We start from the raw sequence: 14,629 nt of genomic DNA on the forward strand, positions 1-14,629 counted from the left end.
CTCCTCTTACCCCATTCATCTCTATGACGTCCATGTGCCAGTTCTTGGACTGCACGGTATGGGGGTCCAACTGCAAAAGAAGAAGAGGACAGCATAGTGAGCTTCAGCGCTCGGCCTCCCTAGATGAGCCACTCCCACGCGTTTCTGCAGTACTTCAGGGCACTGCGCACAGACAAGAGCCTTAAAACAGCGGAGATGAGCTGGAGGACTGTGCTATCCCAGAGTCCCCGTTCTCTCGTCTTCCCTCCAGAAACACTCATAAATGCCGTGTGTGTGGTGCTCACTATTGCACGAGCCCCCAGCGATCCCCGCCACGCACACACGGGCATCACACACACACATCCTCATCATGTGATGCAGAAGTGCCCTGCAGCAAGCATGGGGCCGCTTCCTCCATAAACCATCAAAGGAACTGTGTGCGTGCCGCAGTACACACGTGAGACAAACAGGCACACTGTTCCCATGTATAACACACGCACACACACACGCATACACACACGCGCACATACACACATCTTCAAAGAGTACAGACCACTCCACCAACAGTGACTGCATATGCTACAGTAAGTGCAGTAAACTGCAATGACGTCCATTCGGTCATTTAACTGTTAGCTGAGCTGAGATTATGGACACATGTACTTATGTGTAGCGCATTTGTCCACTGCCCTGGGAGAGTAACATGTTATCGTTTCCTTAAATGGCTGTAGGCCAATAGCTGTTTTGCCTCAGCCAATAGCCAGGCTGACCTCCCTCCAGAAGGGTCTGGGTTCAGTGGGAACTAGCTTTCAGTCTCGTGTTTCCAGGATCACTGAACTCTGCAGGAAATCGCCCGGCTACGCCGCGGCGCTAACGCTACCGTGCTCCTGGTAAACGCGCTTGCATGAGGCGGGCGAGCGTGCCAGTCCTGCTCGCACCTGCCCAGACGCCTCACACCCAAACACCTCCCCCGGTTCTCCTCAGAATCGGCTCCCCTTCCAAACCCCGCCAAGAGGCACGTAGCGTTTTCCGCTCCGAGACTCCGGCGTCGCGGGGCTATTTTCGGAGCTACGCGGAGAAGACCCTATTTTTCCGTCCACTGTTGGAAATTCCCAGACAGGCATGACTATAAGAAGAAGAAAAAAATCCCTGGGAACTCTGGATTGAACTTCACATTTTTCTTTCTCTTTTTTTTTTGTGCTGCCCTTATTAAATTTCCGGGATGCTGACATCTGATAAGGCCGAATGCACTCGGCCTGGATCCCCTGAGTGGAGTAGAGGAACGGCCTTGTTTGGGTTATCTGCGCCCTGATCCAGTGGCTCCGCGCTTTATAATGAAGGGTCTAGAATGTTCCGTGGCCGTCTAGCCTGTGATAACGCTGCATGAGTCATTATGTTCGGACACACCGCATTGTTTTCACCAACAAGAAACCGGGGAAAACGTCCTTAAATATGCTATTAAATTTCAAACATCGCACAGCATGCTATATCTTGTATATACTGCACACAGAAAGACACAATGTATCTTATGGGTAAACCTAAAACATATGCAAGTTCCCAAGCCGAGCACTCACAAACATTTTTGACCTGTTAATAATTAATAGCAAACTTTAATGATGCCCAAAAGAAATATTTACAGGAAACCTAGGGGCCATTTTTAAAGGGCTGGGAACGCTGCCCAGCATGAGTTATATTATGTCATCAAAATGTAAGGTTAGATGCCACTGAGGACAGTGTTCCAATACTGCTGAGCTACCGATGTAGCAAAACTGGACTTATCACTCCACGGCTGCGAATTTAACCCCCGGGTGAGTCACTGCTGCTATACCCTCTAGCGAGGTACTTCATCACAACTGGCAAGAAGTGAATTTCCTCTTCGAGCATTTCCTACATAGAAAGGTGAACAATGGGCAGTTCCAGTAATGGTGAACTGTGTCATTTGATGAAAGCCCCATTACTAAGTAGCCTTCAGTAGCATGTGGATGCTGGGAATCAGAGTCTGGGCTGTGGTTTTCCCGTCTTTAGCCTGTGGTCTGCAGGGATTGCTGCTGCCTGCGCAGACCACTGGGAAACAACCCTGGAGGACCGCCCCTTTTCCCATGATGCACTGGGAACACCTCGTATCACAGACAAACTGATCAGTTGCCACACGCTATGCCGCACTCTACTTGTAATATTGCCCTGCAGCACCACTTCCAAGATCTATAGCTGTCCTTCCTTTACAGCATGCTTAACTACAACTTGAAAAGGAGGTTTCTGGAAAAAGTCATTGCGAATCTGAAAATGAACTAAAAAGAAAGTTATCAGCTTGATTTACCAAGCTGAAATCAACCAATCAAAAGAAACTTACAACACTGGCTTATTGTTAAGTAAAACAACATTTTTACTTTCTCAGAAATATTCCTAGGTACATGTATATGTACATAAAAAAACTTTCTCTTAAAAAACTATTTATTGATATATAAATCTTCAAGGAAATAAGTCAAACCTTGCATCTGAGATGCCAACACATATATTGCTTGCAGGTAACAGGGTTACTATGCTTGTGTGTAGTAGGCCAAGTGCGTCTGACAAAATAATAGACAGAAACTAGGTCAAAAGTTATATAGGCTACAAGCATTTCATTTTGACAGAGTAGAGTGACTATCCTGGAAAAGATTTTTATCAGCATTGGGTTACTCCTGCACAAAAATGAGTCACATAAACCAAGAACACGAGCACACCCAATAATTTCGACTGCTGCCAGGTAGACAAACACAGCTTGTAACAGGCAATAAACTACACCACTGTCATATGATCCCCTTTAGAAGTTCATAAAAACAACGGTCAGCCACAAAGGCCGGGCACATGCTGCCGTGGATCCCTGACCCCAGATCAGGAGCAGATGGAGGAATATTTGTGTGGCAGTTTATACACAGTCTTGTTCCACAGGCCCCTTAGAGATCTCTGTCTGTTATACCGGATCAGACCATAATAAGATGACTGCTTACATCACCATGGCAATAGCTGAAGGCAGGCTATGATGCTCCTTTCACGGGAAAGACACAATCAAACAGCAACGCCTCACTGCATCGACTGCTCGGTAATATAATGCAATTACCAGGCTCTAGGCTTACCGTCACACGACAAAGGCGTTTAATATTTTATGGCACAGTGAGCGCGAGGCTGTTTACTTGAGCTTTATCAACCCACGGGCAGGGCCGCTAACATGCGCAGTAACCGCATTCGTTTTGCGTTAAAAAGGCCATTTCAAACGACCCGCGTGGGCCCCGTTACGGTAATGGCCAATTTTCACAGCCGGAGTATATTTTAAATGAGCCCGGGGTGTTATCAGGGCAGTTTGGCCCACACGGGGCACCAGTAAGAACCAACCCGGGGTAGGGGCAAGCTCGTCTGCGACCGGGCCCCCTGGTGGAGCCGCCCAAATGGGTTTTCAGCTCCAGCTTCACCCTCAATTAAGTTCCAGGGCTGGCATTATTAGCGATAAACGCAGTCAAAATGAACAGGCCATAAAAAAGGATAAAAACCCCTTAATGCAGTCTCCTGACTTTCACTCAGGGCTTCTCAAAACCTTCACTTCAAATAAAGGTTTTTTAAATTACAGACCTGGAGGATTTTCCCCCACCCCCCCCCCCCCCCCCCCTTTAAAAAGAGGAAAATTAGGCGGTTGAAGTGAAGACTGAAAAAGTGCATAGCTAAGGGAAATATTTATAGTGCCTGCTCAGTTATTTCAGCACATTGCTGCAGTGTGTTTTTCCTGAGCTCAGTGCATTGTGGGAATGAAATAAAATGGGCTGCATGGAAGAAGAAATCCCTTTGAAGTTGGATCCTGGGATGATGAGAAAAGGCCGCTGTGGTGCGAGCTTGCCGGCTGGCTGGCAAAACAACAGCGAGATGATGAAAGGTCTCGCTATCGGAGTGACTACACAGCCAGCCAATGAGAGGACAGAGATCATATCGTCTCATATCGTCTTTTTACCGCGGATACCGAGATAACTGCCTGGAGAAAAGAATACTCATACCTGATTTTCAGAGACGAAAGCGGACTTTTTTTTTAATGCATTCTGACTGCATCTGTATTTATAAAACACAAACATGAAATAAAAACCACATTTCCAAGCGCGCAAAGCTACATCCCCTTCACTCAACGACAGTGGAAATGCCGGAATGTTCCGCGGAGACCGCAGAGTCCCCCATGGCTTCCCTCCGCATTTCAAAGACTCCGGCCGTGTGCGACGGCCAGTTGAAGACCCGGTTTAAGCGTTTGGTGTGGTCATAGCCCAGCGTAGCAAAGCTCCTGGAGAAGAACCCTTTTTCCTGCCCGTGCCCAGAGGCTAACTGCTCTACTGTTCAGGGGGTCTGGTGGGAGGAGCTGGGGGGGGTGGGGCGTGTCTCAGAGCTGAACAGGCTGTGATTGGGCGCCGAGGCTTGGCGGTTAAGGGAGGCGGGCCGATGAGAACCAGATGAGGCCCCGCTCGGAATGGGGCTCACCCCCCTGCGGAGCTCTGGAAGCACCCCCCGGCCCACCCCCGACCCCAAACCGGCAGGACCAGGAGCACCCTGGCCCGGGCTGTGTATCGGCTACGCAACCATAGCTACCACCCGGCCCGCCATCGGAGACGGCGGTAAAGTGGCGGGGTACAAGGCTACGGCAAGCCGCACAGGGACAGTAAAGGCATACGCGAACCGCATTCCTCACACAGCGACAGAAGGACCGCAGAGCGTTCACAATGTGTGCGACGGCAGCCACGGCGACAGTATCGCTGTACCGGTACTTACAGCACACACAGAGCGCACTGCTACACGACGCACGCGAGACGTGCGCAGGCGGGCGTGCGGCGGCCACATCTGCTCCAAAGAGAGGCTCCATTGTCTACACAGACATTTAAGAAGGCACGGCCCCCAAAGGGACACTACCGTACTGAGATCCAGATGGGCGGCCGGCACATCCGATACACTGTACAGCCGCACGCGGGCGCTGGATTAGCATAACTGTACAGGCGTGGGAGAACTCGAGCGGGCAGGCCCATTGTCCGAAGGGCCCACGGGGACTTCTGCCGCACTTCCATTTTACAGCTGCACAAGCGAAGCCTTTGTTTGGACAGGAAGTCACGTGACCAGGTGAACACAACCAGGTGCTGGCTCGGGGGAAAAGTCAAGCCTACTGGCAACAGCAGGGGGCGACGCAGAGGCGGCTGCAGCCGATAACAGGCCACGCTAGTGAACTTTTACTCGACAGGAATGGGAAATTTTCTCATAGATGCTTAATGGCTTGTAATGCCGGCCTTGTGAAATACAGGCTTATCCCGGCCCTCCAGACCGCTGATTGGTCCTCCCTGACCTACAACGAACACAAACTGCATTCCATTCCGGTTAGCGTTACAGTTCCCAGCCAGGTTGAGACGGTCGCAGGGTGAAGAAACACGGTAGCGCCCACCGGCTGCCGTAAGAGATCAGGGTGCCGTCGGCTTAGTCACCGTCTGCGCATGAGCTGAGCCGTCCGACCGAGAAACACCAAAAAACAAAAAACCCCAGAACCTTCCGAGTTTCGGCTCTGGCAGGGAACTTCCACTCATGTGGAAGCGCATATGGAACACATTCCCCCTGGCATATTTATCTGATTTCAGAAAGGGGGGGTGGGGGGGTGGGCGGGAGGAGGGTATTAAAAAAGGGATTAGGGAAGCTTGGGCACTGATTTAAATAAGCAAGAGAGCGAGAGTTGTGGATGTGTTTCAGACCGGAGAAAAAAAAAAAACCCCCGATCATTTCCCTCTCCTGGACCGCAGACATCTGTCATTAGCATCCGCCGCGCGAAGCGGGAAACGCGAAATCGACGGCGATTACGAACGTCGCGCTTTTCGTGGAAACGCTCCGGGTTTTCTTCGCAGCTGTTTTTTTAAATTTTTTTTTTATGGCCACCAAAGACAGCCAGCGTAAATACTTCAGCGAATGCGCTAGGCTAATAACGGCCTCAAAACACAAAGCCCCGCCGGGCCGAGCGATCTATTATCGCGGTGGTCAACGCGCAAAAACACAAACAGCCAGTCCCTCGTCCGAAATGGTGGACGCTGTGATCCAACAGGCCGCGAGAATCATTAAACGGTCTCACGCGCTCCCGCGGTGGAGAGAAAACAGCCGCCTTAATCTTAATTAGTTTATAACCGCGGAGGAGTGCACACGCGCTCACTTGATTCATTAGAAATATAAGCCGAGCGGAGGTGTTGTTAGGACGCAATTATTCCAAATGCTTAATTGCCTAATCATTTTCTCTGCGCGTCTTCGTAGTTCCGTAACGTTTCGCCGGTCGGCGCGGTTAGATTTAATTTCGCTCCGAGACTGTTTTTAATTATCGTCGCTTAAATCCTTTTTAATTCGCGGCGACATCCGCTGGCACAACTCTGGCCTTAATTTTAATTGCATTCCCAGCTAACTTTCACTGCGCTGGAATGAAATTATCTGAAGTCTTCTTATGACTGTCGTATGTAAAGCTGTGCTGGAACGACGATCGATCGACGGGCTGGAGGTAATGTCTCAATGACTTCCGTAAATTCTCAGACCTTCCGCTGTCCCTTTAACATGGCTGCTCGCACTACAGTGAAAAACACTCGCTTATGATGTTTCAGCCTGGGCTGGGTTCACAAAGAAATGTATTAAAAAAAAAAATATATATATATATATATATATATATATATATATTTATTTTTTTTTTTTTCTTTTTTAAAGCCGTCACATTGTGTTCTAATCTGTAGGGAACACGAGCATGGCCGTTCCCTTGCTTACATGTGCAAACGCACAGCCTGTCTAATTGATTACCGGTGTGTGTGTGTGTGTGTGTGCGTGTGTGTGTGTGCGTGTGTGTGTGTGAGTGTGTGGGACCGCTGGAGCCCCTGGACACTCTGCTTTACAGGCAGACCCAGCCTTCTGACAGTAAGGAAGACGAAGGGCCCTGCTTTAATGAGTACAGAGAGTAATTACTGCCCCCGGCACCCAGTCACAGCCCCTGGACAGCATGCACATGCACACGCACGCACGTGCACACACATACAGATACACACACACACGTGCACACACACACACACACACACACACAAATACACACACACACGTGCACACACACGCACAAACACGCACACCCTCACACACAAACAGACACAGAGTACACACACACAAACATACACACACACACACAAACACAGACACACACACACATGCACACACATACAAATACACACACACACATGCACACACATACAAATACACACACACACGTGCATGTGCGCACGCGCACGCTCACACACACACACACAGACACATGCACGCACATGCACACACATACAAATACACACACACGTGCACACACATACAGATACACACACACACGTGCATGTGCGCGCGCGCACACACACACACACACAAACACACACAGACACACAAACACACACAGACGCACACAGACAAACACACACACAGACACATGCACAAACAAACAAACTCACACACACACATACACTCTCACACACCCTTAAAGCAGCGCACGTTCTCCTGATCCAGAAGCCAGTGCGGACAACAGCACACTGCGCAATGACAGCGCTTTTATCAGCCTCTCCATTACAGTAAATCACCCTGCACTACATCACAACGCTCTCCCCCCTGCACACCCCCCCTCTCCCCCCACAGCACACGCTCACTGGAAGGCCCCGGTCCTCCACTGACCCCCCCCCCCGGGTTGATCTTCAGCCTAGATCCACTAAAACCCCCTCTCAGGGACTACATCCGACGTTGCCAAACTATTTATGAGGAGGAACGGGGAGGCTTTTTCTTTTTTTGTTACTTTAACGACATGCCTGGAGATGCACTTCACAGAAATCAAAGCGGAGAGAGGGCAAGGTATTTCTCAAAAGCGAGGAGACCGAAAAAGAAAAGGAAAGGGAAACTGGAGTGAATAATGGCTGAAAGTCCCCACACGTGTGTGTTTTTCCCTTCTAGTGGGAAAGACCAGTATGTAATAGGCCCGCTGCCCTTTGCGTAGATGTTTCTGTTTCAAGGTTTTTTTTTCTAAACTTCTTAAAATCATACATCATTGCCGTTTGCGGTCATTATGCATTTCCAAAGCGCCTTTAATGCAGACAGAAGCAGATCTATTTCCATGCGCCAACATCTGGTGAGGAAATATTCTACATTTTCTCATGACATCATTCTACGAAGGCACCCAGAAAACCCTTGAGCTTTCCGACATTAGACACCAAGTAATCTTTGTTCATGCACTTTCGATTACATTATAGAAAACTAATCTTGTAAGTGTCACACCGCAGACATATTTATGGCCTTTTCCTGTGTCATCATGTACAGACACAATTTACCACATTATACAAATATAAAATACAGAAGACATTTACTAATCGCTATTAGGTGAACGTCTTAATCCGTTCGGTAGACATCTGAGACAGAAACTTTGTGTGAAAATCAGTAAAAACGGCCTAAAAAAACACAAACACTGCAGTATAAATCTGATTCAAGCAGTAATGACGGGGTGTAAGTGCACAGCGCAGGCTTGTTTCCTGTGTAGCAGCGAGAGGCTAATCGCTGCGCTAGGAGGCCGTTCCCACACTGTCGTTAGTCTGCGGCGTCAAATTAAGAGCGCAGAAATGTGGACGCGCGAACGCAACGTGGGAAAAGCACCCGTAAGGCTTCCGAAACCGAAACCGAAACACCGCAACCGAAACGCCGGGCCCGGTTTTCCCAGAACCACACGCCGCAGGACTCGCCTACAGAGCGGTCGCGCTCACCCACCGCTTGCATCCCCAGCAGTTTTTCACTTTCCCTCCCCTCCCTCTCTCTCTCCCTCCCTCCACCCAGAGCAGTGTTCCCATCACTGCTTCTCTCCGGGGGAGGAGGGCGGGGGGGGTGGAATGCGACGGACTTCCGAGAACAGAGAGCACGGATTTTTCCGCAGGTAAAACCCAAGGAGCGGTGTCGTTTCCCGGAGCTGTTAAAAATGCACCTCCCCGACGCCCCCACCCCCCGTCGCGCATGCGCCCCCATGCGGCCGCCGCCACCCGCCACCTCCCCCCCCCCCACCCCCGAGCACTCCCGGGATCTCATTAGGCGCGTAACGCACTAGCCTCTCGACGCCGCGGGTCCGCTCCCGTAATTGGGGGAGATTTACGCCTGTCGTAAACGGCCGGTGTTGGGGAGCGCGTTTAAAAAGGCGGCCGACAGCAGTACATCTGCAGCAGAGTAATCGCCACACAAAATGGTGGAAACCTGAAACTCAAAAAGTAGCGACACACAGGAGACGGGGGGGTCGGGTCAGGGGGGCGCCGACACACGTGCACGCTACGCTAACACGACGCGCACGCCGCGCGGACAGAGGACCGACTCACTGTTGCGCAACCTGCGAGAGTTCAATCTGATTAGCGCCAGGCTAACCAAACACAGCTCCACAGAGCCCGCTGTGTGCCGCTGGGCCCAGAGCGGCCGCGCTCGATAGCGCTAGCCTGCGGTTTCACTGAATTACGCCCTCCCTTTGACAGGGGAGTAATGAAAACCACCCATTTCACACCACACACACACACACACACACTTAGGCCTATTTAGACCCTCTCCGTTCCGCTCCTAGCCTCAATGGACGGAATGAAGGAACGATATTAAAATCTACGGCTGCTCAAGGTCTAATTACTCTTTTTCTCGCCCCCTGAAAGGTAAACACCGCGGCGCGTAATCCAGGCTTTATTACTGTTGCGCTCGTAAGGCCCGGACTGAGCGATCATTCAGGAGCGCTAAAGCCCGCGCTCGACAGGCCTCAAAGCCCCATTGAAAATGAATGAATGAGGCGCTAAGCGCTAGCGTGCGACCGCTCGAGCGTGCGACCGCTTGAGCGTGCGTGTGCGCTCGCGTGCGTGAGGTCCCGCGAGTGCCGTGGCGTGCGGCAACGCCGCTGGAGCAGTAATTTATGCGCATTATCTCCGAGGCGCAGAAACGACGAAGTGGGGGCGGGGGGGGGGATCGCTCATGCTTCGGCGCGGAGGAGCACTTAAGACGGGGGGGGACATTAAAAATCCATGGCTGCCCTTCGACTGACCGGCCCCGTCGCCACAAAACGCTCCCTCCGTGACCCCGCCAAAAAAAAACGAGGGGAGGACGGGACCCCCGGGCTCGGCGGTATCGATCTAGCGGGAAAGCCTGAGCAGCTCCCGGAGGCCTGATGGGGCAGCCCCTGATCTGGCCTGCTCTCCTTATCTTTAACCCTTTCAGCGCCGCACATCCTCAGACTGGGGGCTGTGGATTCTGAGAACACGCAGAACGGAAGCCTAGATAGAAATAGCACATCGCAGCATTTCACCTGAGCCTTAGCCACACACACACACACACACACACACACACACACACACACACATATGCAAGTCCACCAAGCACACACTCAGCAAGATACACAAGGCGAAATCAATTACCAGAACAACGAACAGATAAAGTGATTAGTGTATCACAGTAGCTTTTCTCATTACAGTGAGACAAGAGGAGAACAGCACTACAGCACTCACTGACCCAGAATGCACTGCAGACCCGAAGCACAGCTTCAGCGACACGCCTGTCTAGCCCTACGCACGTTATTATTAAATATAAATCACTTGAAGGGCTGACCTCCCTGTGTCCCCAACCGCTGCTACGGAAACAGCGTCAGGCAGAAGCCGCATCGGATGATCTGTCTCTCGCGGGTTTAACAAAAAGTGGCAAAAACAAAGGGGGTCGCGTTAATTACCGCCACTGTCCAACAACGCTTCATTAACCATGTAAAGGATAGGTTTTTTTGGCTACGCTAATTCAGTGTTCTAGAACTCCCATTGCTTTCAATTACCAGAAGCGACTGTGACATCAGCATTAGAATGTTGAGTGAAGAACATTCTAATCACATATTTGTGACCTCACAACTTAAAGGGTCAAATTAGCCTCAGCCTCCCGAACAACAATGAACAGGAAAAGCAGACCTGCTCTAAGACTGTGGTGGAATAAAGGATTTCAGCAACATATACAAGGAGGGGCGGCAGACACTGTCCTGGTGATTTAAACCACAGCAGCACACAGCACACAGTCAGCAGAGTCCCTCATCTGCGTCTGCACCCAGAACATAAGAGAACTGCAGGAAAGGCATGGTCAGTTTGGTTGCTTAGCAATGCTGTGAACATGGTGAGGACAGCAGTCCTGCTGCTTCCCCCGAAAGCACACGCGTTTGATAAACCCCCCCCACCAGAAACAAGCTCATTTTAACATTCACCCCCTCACCCCCCACACACACCGGTGCCTTCATCAGAGCACTGATGAAGAATAAACAGCAAACCTGCCACAGCCACCTGGGCACCTCACTGGCAGATAGAGAGAGTGCCCACAGCACCTGCTGCACTGTGCAGGGACGTGGATGCGCATCACACACACTAACAGAGGCACATACACCACACACACACACACACACACACTAACAGAGCACAGTACACCACACACACACACACTAACAGAGGCACATACACCACACACACACACACACACACACACTAACAGAGGCACATACACCACACACACACACACACACTAACAGAGGCACATACACCACACACACACACACACACACACTAACAGAGGCACACACAGAGACACACACACACACACCACACACACTCACACTAACAGAGGCACGTACACACACACACACACACACACACACACACACACACTAACAGAGGCATACACAGAGACACATACACACACTCCACACACACTCACACTAACAGAGGCGTACACACAAACACTGACAGAGGCAAACACACACACACACACACACTAACAGAGGCACACACACACTAATACCCTGAGGATCTATACACACTGAGCACACACACAAACTGGAACACACACACACACACACACACACACAAACACAGAGTGGAACAGACACACACACAAACATGCAATGCAGCAGACACACACACATACACATGTGCACACACACACTCCCACACACAGAGTGTATCAGACACACACACACACACATATACTGTATCTCACACACATACATTACATTACATTACAGGCATTTGGCAGACGCTCTTACACACACAGTGTATCAGACACACAAACATACACGCACACACACACACACACATGCACACACACACAGTGTATCAGACACACACGCGCACGCCCGCTCCGCGTCACACAGAAAGGACCTTTTGTCTGAGCAGCTTGCTCCGCACGCGGCCCCACAGCTTGGCCCCGGTGTTGGGCTGCCTCTTGGCGGGCGGCTGGTCCCGGCCGGCCTCCAGGCAGCACCGCTCCAGCCGCTCGCACGTCGACGTCAGGGCGCCGTCCGACACCAGCACGTCCGTCATCCCGTCCGCCGCTCAGGGGACCCGCGGACAGCGCCGCTCGCTCCCCCGAGGGAGGGGGGGGGGGGGCGAAGCAAAGAGGAACGGGAAAGAACTCGAGGAGGGGGGGACAGGTCCCCAAAACTGAGCCCAGAGTCAGTAAAATCCAGTAACGGTGTCGAGAATTCAACCCGGCGACGGCGGGGCGAGGGAAGGGAGCGATTTAAACCCCTCGAGAAAGAAACCCGGAGACAAACTTATCTTTCGCTTCTTACGCCCACTGAGTGAGGGTTAAGCGAAGGAGAAAAAAACACACAAACCGAGAGCAAAAAAAAACAAAAAAAGAATTAAAATAATAATTTACGGATAAATTTAACTCCATGAGGAATTTAAAGAGCGCCAAGCTTTCCCTTCACAGCGAGCCTGGGAATCCCGCGCTGCCTGGTCTCAGCGCTCAGAGCTAATTCCACCCTCAGCTGCCAGCATCTTCAGCGCACCCCGTCTGACTTCCAGCTACGCGAGGAGAAACAGAGCCGGAGAGAGGGAGAGGGAGGGAGGGAGGGAGGGAGAGGGAGGAGGAGGGGGGGGGAGTAGCGAGTGGCTGTCGTCACCCGTCAGCCCCTGTGAGAACACACCTCCAACTGAAGCGCAGGGAACGAGAGAGAGCGAGAGAACAAGTGGGAACAAGAGAGAGAGACGGCGAGAGTGAGAGAGAGAGTGAAAACGAGAGAGAGGGACAGTGAGAGAGTGAGAGGGAGAGAGAGAGTGAGTGAGAGACAGAGAGAGAGAGCGAGAGAACGAGAGAGAGTGAGTGTGAGAGAGAGAGAGAGAGGGAGCGAGGGGGGAGAGAGAAATAGAGACAGAGAGAGTGTGAGAGAGAGAGCGAGTGAGGGAGAGAGAGTGAGAGAGAACAAGAGAGAGAGAACGAGAGAGAGAGAGAGTGAGAGAGAGACAGAGTGATACTCTAATCTCTGGTGATAAACCCGGCTCTGTCTGTGGCGGCTCGCGCTCTGCCGTCAATCACCCGGCTCCCACGCCGCGCCACCGCAGGAGGAAGTGACTAAAGAAGCGGAAACGAGACGGGGCCGTGATGTCATCTTGTTGGTCGATGAAGTCATAACACACTGCCCTAACTGGCTCGGCAGGTCAGAGCCGCACACCCTGCCCACTACCAGTCCGCACCGTTCTGCACATTTATGCGTGTGGATATTCGCTGAGGCTCAGGTTAAGTGACTCGTTTGAGGGTACAGCCGCTCCGGTAAATCAAACCTGAAACCTTCCCGGCGACAGACCCAGTCCTCTAACCTCTGCACTGTGCCACATAGCAGGCGCCATGTCCAGAGCAGCAGATCTCACTGTGTCTGATGCTGAGTGTCTGTCGCTAGCTTTACTGTAGATGACTTACACTGCCTCTCTCTGTCTCTGTCTCTCTCTCTCTCCCCCCTCACACTCTCTCTCTATCTCTTTCCATCTTTCTCTCTCTCTGTCTCTCTCTCTCTCTCTCTCCACAGAGCTCAGGCACAGTTCAGTGAACCCTGTTATGTAAGCGCTAGTGTTTCCCACTCCAGCCCAGCCCCATGTTCAGGGCCTGGAGCCCCCCCCAGAGACCAGGGCTAATTCGGCTGCTGCGCTTCACCCCAGCGCTCACCCCCCCCCCCCCTTCCTCTGGAGCGGTACCCATACTGCACCACTCTGCAGGAACCCGGACCTGACCCCCACGGACACCAACAGACAGCACCTGTACTTAAAATCCACTTTATCCCCTTGCACTATTGTTATTGTTGCACTATGTTTATGTTATGTTATGTTATGTCTGTTATGTTTTTTACTGCACTATTTCTTACTCTATTTATTTATTTTATGTTCACTGTTACGCACCACCTGACCAAACAATTCCTTGTATGTGTAAACCTACTTGGCAATAAACCGATTCTATTCTGATCTGATTCTGATTCTGAAAGAGCAGGGAGGAGGGCCAGGGGGGGGGGGAAACGGCTGTTGGAACCGTGAACGGCGCGTGGCCGTAGTCACGGCAACCTTCGTCAAGTTCCGGAACCTTCACGGAGGTCAGAAACCACGGCCGCTTTCCCCGCATTCTCAGACTCCCCCAGTCTCCCAGTCTGCAGCTGAAGGCCACAGGCTCAACGCCACGGCGAGCTGCCCATCGGCCGCGATGCAAACGGGCGCCTTGAGGCGCTCCTGAACGTCCTTTGTCGGGACAGGACAAGGTCTCTGAACACTTTGTACAAAACGAGCATTTCCTGGCACTCAGATACGGAGATACGGTGGTGTAATGC

The 14,629-nt window shown here is 51.5% G+C and overlaps 1 protein-coding gene across 5 annotated transcripts in view; it reads right to left on the reverse strand.

Moving 5' to 3' along the window:
• abr (ABR activator of RhoGEF and GTPase) overlaps positions 1–14,629 on the reverse strand; it is a 173,125-nt gene that overhangs the window by 10,621 nt on the left and 147,875 nt on the right. For 4 of the 5 annotated variants that reach the window (XM_064352279.1, XM_064352278.1, XM_064352280.1 and 1 more), the window contains one exon: positions 11–70. In XM_064352279.1, coding sequence (XP_064208349.1) covers positions 11–70 — 60 coding nt within the window. Of the gene's footprint in view, positions 1–10; positions 71–12,194; positions 12,844–14,629 lie in introns of those variants that run through there. The other variant, XM_064352283.1, reaches the window with a different exon arrangement.

Source organism: Anguilla rostrata, chromosome 9, assembly GCF_018555375.3.
Source record: "Anguilla rostrata isolate EN2019 chromosome 9, ASM1855537v3, whole genome shotgun sequence".
Classification (NCBI taxonomy): domain Eukaryota; kingdom Metazoa; phylum Chordata; class Actinopteri; order Anguilliformes; family Anguillidae; genus Anguilla; species Anguilla rostrata.